Below are 7636 nucleotides of genomic sequence, written 5' to 3'. Positions count from 1 at the left end.
GTTTTAGGGGAAGTTGCCCTGGCCCATGGAGGGGGGTTGGAACTGGAGGAGCTTTAAGGTCCCTTCCAACACAAGCCATTCTAGGGTTCACCTCCAGTTGAAGTGTATGGCATGCAGGACTGCGTGCCTGGAAGCAGAGTGGGGGCAGGATCTTCCAGATACAGCCGTGGGGAAGACAGTGTGGGAGCAGACCAGCCCTCCCCTCTCCTGGTGCAGCATCTCTTATCATGTCCCAGCTCTGGGCCCATGTCAGCAGAACTGCAGGACAAACTCCAGCATGGCTGTGAGCAGGGAAGCCTTGTCAAGGCTGCCTTGGAAGCTTTGGTGATCGTTATCAAACTCAGAGTTTCCTGTTGTGTTTGCAGCCAAATTGCTCCCTGCTGTCTTTCAGTGTGTTATAAGCAGAGTCAGAGTGATCCCAGTGTAACTCTTTCACAGAGAGTGAGTTTTTTATCTTGCTCAGATGATGTCCCTGGACAGACTTATTCCTGGCTTTGCTCTGGAGAACAAGGTGATGTCCTGTATTTGAATCGTGGTTTCTTTTCCAGCCCAGTGTTTCCAGGCCTCTTTGAATTTTGCTCTCGCTATACCGGAGCCTCCCTGCAGGGAGCAACACAGCTGAACAACAAGGTAACGGAACTGCTGGCCTTATCTTTTGAAACACCGCCGTAAAAGCCAACTGGTGTTTAAGGAGAACCTCCTGGCTTTGTTCTGGAAAGCAGCATGGCCAGCACTGCTGTGCTGCAGTGTAAATACCTCGTGCTGTAGGACTAAGCTTAAGACCGTTCCTGTACTGTCAGAGGCAACCATTCAGTAGATGCTTAATCTGAAGGGAGTCAGAGGATACTGATGCTGCGCATAATAAAGTCAGAAAGCTGTCTCAGAATTGTGGAATGAACCTGGGGTCCTCAGTGAAACTGGCTGTTGGGAGACCCAGAGTGCTGCTAGGTCTGTGCTATGACATGCACTAAAGGAGCCCACACAGAAGGTCTGAAGAAGAGGGTCCCTCAGGGTGTAAAAAAGTAATTTACATAGGTTTGAATGGGTTGGAGACCTGAGAAATGTCTACTGAGCAGGAAGAACAAGTGCAGGAACAAATGGTATGTGCCTTGTGCAGCCTGCTGCTGGCTGGGGAGGGAGCAGTGGTGGTGGGAGATGATCTTCTCTGCTCTAGCAGGGGATATAGAGTACAGGACTAATCCAGTATGGACATGGTGTAACCAAAACCAATTACTGTGAAGGTGCTGAGATGCTGGCACAGGGTGCCCAGAGAAGCTGTGACTGCCCCATCCCTGGCAGTGTTCAAGGCCAGGTTGGACACAGGGGCTTGGAGCAACCTGCTCTAGCGGAAGGTGTCCCTGCCTGTGGCAGGGGGTTGGGACTAGAGGAGCTTTAAGGTCCCTTCACCCCAAACCATCCTCCATAAGCAAAAGAAAGGCCAGAAGGATGTTTGTGTGCCACAGGGATGGGCAGGTTGAAGTGAGTGCAAGGTTGTTCTTACCACATTGTCACCTGAAACTAACTTTCCTTTCCTTTCCTTTCCTTTCCTTTCCTTTCCTAGATCTGTGACATTGCAATAAACTGGGCAGGGGGCCTGCATCATGCCAAGAAGTTTGAGGTAATGAGGCAAATGTGTGTAGTCCTGACTTGTTGAGGCCCCAGCTCTGTGCTGATCCTGTTCTAATGCTGTTCTGTTTGCTCTGTCTTGCAGGCTTCTGGGTTTTGTTACGTCAATGACATAGTTATCGGCATCCTGGAGCTGCTCAAGTAAGGATCTGGTTGGCTGTAGTTTCCCTTTTCTCTCTGCTCCCCTTCTTGTTTGCCTTTCTAGTATCCAGGAAGGCCAACAACTCAATTGTTGTCCTGGCCTCTTCAGATGTAAGAAGTATGGCTTGAGAATTGGAATACCTGACTCCAGTTTCACTGCACGCAGGTTAAGAGATACAAAAGAGTTCTTCAGTTCCATTTCTTATCCATCTGTGAAATGCTCATTTCAGGGTCTCCTGAGTTTCAACACTTTTGCCATAGTAGGTAAATGTAAATTATGGCTCACAGGAGACAGTTAAATGACTCAAATCTGTCTTGATTTCCTTGAGTGGCTTAAGAACAGGACTTGAGCAACACATGGATGATCAAAGGTCACTTGCTTTGAGTAGAAAAAGAGTCACATTACTTTTCTTCTTAGAAAATGAACAATAAATTCAAAATGGAAGAGTTGCAGAAATACCTTCCATTTCCTGGATTAATCTGTGATTAAGGGGTTGGGTTTTTTTGTGCTCTCAAATGCCCTCCTTGTCCCCGAATCTAAGACAAGATACGGAGTTAAAATCTTTTTGGGTTGACCAGACAGTAATTATGTGACTGGTGGCAAGCCTGCTTGCTCTCAGAGTCAGATGTATGAGATGTCAGATGGTACTGGGGTGTCCTGTACCTCCTTTCTCTCTGCCAGTCTTCCTGCTCTGTGTTTGGAACCTCAGGTCTTCTGTGTATCTCTGCACACCCATCTTCTAGTCTTACATGAGTCTCATGCCAGAGGCTTCAAATACAGCCGAGTTACCTCTCATGGGAGATTGAAATATGGAATCCCAGACTGGTTTGGGTTGGAAGGGACCTTAAAGCTCCTCCAGTTCCAACCCCTGCCATGGGCAGGGAAACCTTCCACTAGAGCAGGTTACTCCAAGCCCCCGTGTCCAACCTGGCCTTGAACACTGCCACATGGGGCAACCACAGCTTCTCTGGGTACCTTGTGCCAGCACCTCAGCACCCTCACAGGGAAGAGCTTCTGCCTCAGAGCTCATCTCAATATCCCCTCTGGCAAGTTAAAGCCATTCCCCTTGGCCTGTCCCTACAGGCCCTTGTCCTAAGCCCGTCTCCAGATTTCCTGGAGCCCCTTTAGGCACTGGAGCTGCTCTAAGGTCTCCCCTTCAGGAGCCTTCTCTTCTCCAGGCTGACCCAGCCCAGCTCTCTCAGCCTGGCTCCAGAGCTGAGTACATTTGACCATTACGCCAATGTATTTATTTTGTCTCTGTGACCCAGCAGGCTTCTTCTCCAGTAAACTTAGTCCAGTCTGGTGTTCTTGGTACTCACCAGCTGGGACATATTGCCGCCAGTTCTCTGGCATGTGAAGGAAGTAAGTGTTCTGCCTCCTCCTTGGCTAGCTTATCTTTCATTTCCTCATATGATTATAAAGTACTGGAGCTCTTAATAATTTACTAACGGCATCTTGTTTGTAGAGGAAACAAAAACCTGCAACCGTGGCAGGGGGTTTGAAACCAGATAATCTTTAAGGTCCCTTCCAACCCAAACCATTCTGTGATTCTATAAAATAGGTTCTCTTCAACATTTGCTTCCCAAGACCTTTCTGGCCCCATCTGAAACCCCTTTATTCTAATATCTATTTGAAGCACATCAGAAGAAAATGTTTTAGTGGTGGGGCATGTTTGACTCTATAAAATGTCTCCGATTGATTTGATACATGCTCAGGTGGGTTCTTTTGGTGAGTGGCTTATGGGTGGATGGTGGTTTTCAGAGTGCCAGGTGATGCTAAGGGATGGGGGGGAAGCAGTGTGGTGCAGACAGTAATGCCATTTTCTCCTGTGTTCAACAGGTATCACCCACGTGTGCTGTACATTGATATTGATATCCACCATGGCGACGGGGTGCAGGAGGCTTTCTACTTGACAGACCGTGTCATGACAGTGTCGTTTCATAAATATGGGAACTATTTCTTTCCTGGTACAGGTGTGTATTTTTCCTTATAGTGTGAGCCTGGCCTTGCTTCAGAATCCTTCGGAAGCTCTGCTGGAGTATAAAAGTGTAAAATCATGGAATTAGAGCTGCAGGGAGAAATGATGGGAGAGAGGGCATGGAAAAGCAGTCACAGAGGAACAGAAGTGTAGTGTTTTGTTAAAAAGAGGGATGCTAGCTATGTAAAGAGCTCTCAACCCAGACCAGATCTGGCCTTTCCACACCTCTGAAACCTCAGAGCTATTGTGACTCTCCTGTCTTTCCCTGGCCAGGTGACATGTATGAAGTTGGTGCAGAGAGCGGGCGTTACTACTGTCTCAATGTGCCTCTGCGGGATGGCATTGATGACCAAAGTAGGTGTTTCCTGCTGCTTCCCCTCACCTGGGTGTTTGCTGGTCCTTCTCCAGAGACATGCCAGATCTACCTTTCTCTCCACAGGTTATAAACACCTCTTCCAGCCAGTCATTAACCAGGTGGTAGATTACTATCAGCCCACCTGCATAGTGCTGCAGGTAAGAGTGTATTCAACCCTTTGAGGCTGGAGTGGGCTGCTACCTGTGTGTTACCCTCTGTTCTGGGGAATCAGGGTTGGTGTGTACTAGCCAAACTGCTGTCCTTGCCCTCTGGTGAATTAGGATGGACAAGGGGTGGGAATACTGATACGTGTCTGGAAAGCAATGCCTCTGGAGCAATAACTCTGTTGTTGTTTTTCTGTTCCCCAGTGTGGTGCTGATTCTCTGGGTTGTGACCGTTTGGGTTGTTTTAACCTCAGTATAAGAGGACATGGGTAAGTACAGCAGGGCTGGGGCAGAGCACGTCGTTGAAAGACCATCCTTTAGTCTGAGGGGCTCTCATGAGTCCTCTGCTGTGAGAGCTGAGCTTTGACTTCAGCCTTTCAGCAGCACCTGCAGGTTTCTTGGGCTTTTCTTAACTCTGGTGTGACAGGAGGGGTCTCAGAATGAGGCTTTGTATAACGTGCTGGCTCACAGAGTTAGTACATGGCTCAGGCTGCCTGGGTGGAAGCCCTGAACTCGGGTGTATCACACCAGCCATGGTGGCAGTGGGACCTGCCATTGTATGCCTGCAGCCCAGAGCCCCACCATGTGCTGGGCTGCACCCCCAGAGCATGAGCAGCAGGTCAAGGGAGGGGATTTTCCCCCCCCTACTATACTCTGTGGAGACCCAGGTTAGACATTAGGCAGAAGCTCTTCCCTGTGAGGGTGCTGAGGTGCTGGCACAGGGTGCCCAGAGAAGCTGTGGCTGCCTCATCCCTGGCAGTGTTCAAGGCCAGGTTGGACACAGGGGCTTGGAGCAACCTGCTCTAGTGGAAGGTGTCCCTGCCTGTGGCAGGGGGTTGGAACTGGAGGAGCTTTAATGTCCCTTCAACCCAAACCAGTCTGGGATTCTGTGTACTGGTGTTTTAGTGCATAGTGACATTTCTGACACGTGGATGTGTGCTACAGTTAACAGCTCTGGCATTTTTCTTTTGGGATTTCTAGGGAGTGCGTGGAGTATGTGAAGAGCTTCAACATCCCCTTGCTGGTGCTGGGAGGAGGTGGTTACACAGTCCGCAATGTGGCACGTTGCTGGTGAGTCTCTTCTCTGCTTGTAGACAGTCACTGGTTAAGCAGTTGCTGTGGGCTGTGTCCCTTCATGCACCATGTAGCTTTCTCTGGACTGAGCTCATCTTACTCCATGTTTTCAGGACTTATGAAACATCATTGCTTGTAGATGAAGCCATTAGTGAAGAGCTCCCTTACAGTGGTAAGTTGGAGTTTTGTTATTTCCTCATGAGCTGAGCTAAGGTATTTGTTATGTCAACTGAGAAATTAACACTTCTGTTCTGCATTGACTAGAGAGAAGATGAGGACCAAAGTGGCCTTGGTTTTCTCTTACCACCCACTTTTCTGGGCAGACACACTGTTACTGTGTCATGTATCATTTAATCCAGATTATTTCCTACTCGTTGACCTGAGTGTTTCTTTTGCTGGCTCTGTTGTTTCATACAATTCCTTTTGGATGCAGAGCTGTGCATCACTCTAGTTTTTAGCGTCTGGTCCCTCCTAGCATGGTGGCAGTGAGCTCTGCTCTCTGCAAAGCACTGTGGGCTGGTTCCATTGCCTCATGCTGTAACTCTTATTCCATCACAGAGTACTTTGAATACTTCGCTCCAGACTTTACCCTTCATCCTGATGTCAGTACAAGGATTGAAAATCAGAACTCCAGGCAGGTAAGTCCTTCCAGCCTTGTTGGAGTATCAGCTGGGTAGTAGCAAAACCCTGTGGCTGATGCTCTGTCCTGTGAAAGCAGGTAGGGCCCAGGCAAGGAATTCTTGTGGGGCAGAAAACTGACCAAGAACAAGTAGAACCTTTCCTTTGGGATGTCAGAAAGTCTCACAGCATCTGAAAACCTTACTGGGTTGCCTTTCTGTTTTCTGTGTGCTTGTGTTTCAGTGTCTGAATTAACTTTCTCGCCTCCTCTGATCTGATAAACAGCTTTTTGTACACCTTTGTTTCTCATGGCCACCACACAGATGATGCAGGCAGGTAGCAGTGCTTGGTGTACACTGCCACATCTTGCTGTAGTCATTCCTCTCTCTTTTTTTCTACACAGTACTTGGACCAGATCAGGCAGACAATATTTGAGAACCTTAAGATGCTGAACCATGCTCCCAGCGTGCAGATCCATGATGTCCCCTCTGACTTGCTCAGCTATGATCGCACAGATGAACCTGATCCAGAGGAAAGAGGCTCTGAGGAAAACTACAGCAGGTACCAGATCCTGTTCTGGAGAAAGGGGCTTCCCCTTATAGAATCATAGAATAGTTAGGGTTGGAAAGGACCTCAAGATCGTCTAGTTCCAACCCCCCTGCCATGGCCAGGGACACCTCACACTAAACCATGTTGCCCAAGGCTCTGTCCAACCTGGCCTTGAGCACTGCCAGGGATGGGGTATTCACAACTTCCTTGGGCAACCCATTCCAGTGCCTCACCACCCTCACTGTGAAGAACTTCTTCCTTTTATCTAACCTAAACTTCCCCTGTTTCACTTTGAACCCATCACCCCTTGTCCTATCACTACAGTCCCTGATGAAGAGTCCCTCCCCAGCATCCTTGTAGCCCCCTTCAGACACTGGAAGCTGCTCTGAGGTCTCCATGCAGCTTCTCTTCTCCAGGCTGAACAGCCCCAACTTTCTCAGACTGTCTCCAAACAGGAGGTGCTCCAGCCCTCTTGTCATCCTTGTGGCCTCCTCTGGACTTGCTCCAACAGCTCCATGTCCTTCTTACATTGCGGACACCAGAACTGTGCATAATACTCAAAGTGAGGTCTCACAAGAGCAGAGTAGATGGGCAGGATCACCTCCTTTGACCTGCCATGGGTAGAATGAGCAGATGGTATACTGGAGACCATCTGTTTCCTAGAACAGATACTAAATCACTTCCAAGTCTGGTTTTATCCAGAGAGCCTCTCTCTAAAAATGTGGTCTGCTCACATAACATGTCACAGGGTGTTTGGGTGCAGGGCATCTCCTGACCTTCAGTGGTGGGACTTAGGCACTGTTCTGTGGCCTCCAGGGTGCCAGGGCTCTCCTTGCTGATGGTGGTTGTCTCTCCCCCAGGCCTGAAGCTGCCAACGAGTTCTATGATGGTGACCACGATAACGACAAAGAGAGTGATGTTGAGATCTGAGGGCTCTGCTGTGGGGCTCTGGACTGTGGAGGGTCCCACGTTGGACATGGGTGCTTGGAGCAGGTAACTGGTGTAGGAGCCAGTTAGCCCTCCCTTTGAATTTGATTGCATGTGGTGGCAGCAGAAACAACACCACTGCAGGCTTTTGCTACCTGGAGAGACAGAGAGCAGGGAAACATGTTCCTTCCTTTCCACCATGT

At 49.0% G+C, this 7636-nt stretch overlaps 1 protein-coding gene across 1 annotated transcript in view; it reads left to right on the top strand.

Annotated features, from left to right (window-relative positions):
- Positions 1-7436, top strand: part of HDAC3 (histone deacetylase 3) — an 8723-nt gene extending 1287 nt beyond the window's left edge. The window contains exons 2-13 of the mRNA XM_010012486.1: positions 549-630; positions 1562-1618; positions 1712-1767; positions 3608-3741; positions 4020-4100; positions 4186-4259; positions 4470-4534; positions 5247-5336; positions 5453-5511; positions 5898-5977; positions 6361-6518; positions 7367-7436. Of these exons, the coding sequence (XP_010010788.1) occupies positions 549-630; positions 1562-1618; positions 1712-1767; positions 3608-3741; positions 4020-4100; positions 4186-4259; positions 4470-4534; positions 5247-5336; positions 5453-5511; positions 5898-5977; positions 6361-6518; positions 7367-7436 (1006 nt within the window). The remainder of the gene's footprint in view (positions 1-548; positions 631-1561; positions 1619-1711; positions 1768-3607; positions 3742-4019; positions 4101-4185; positions 4260-4469; positions 4535-5246; positions 5337-5452; positions 5512-5897; positions 5978-6360; positions 6519-7366) is intronic.
- Positions 7437-7636: the final 200 nt, after the last annotated feature.

The sequence above is a fragment of the Nestor notabilis genome, unplaced genomic scaffold (assembly GCF_000696875.1).
Source record: "Nestor notabilis isolate BGI_N333 unplaced genomic scaffold, ASM69687v1 scaffold6444, whole genome shotgun sequence".
NCBI lineage: Eukaryota > Metazoa > Chordata > Aves > Psittaciformes > Psittacidae > Nestor > Nestor notabilis.
The sequence above is the reverse complement of the archived record's forward strand: the minus strand, read 5'-3'. Positions and strand labels throughout refer to the sequence as shown.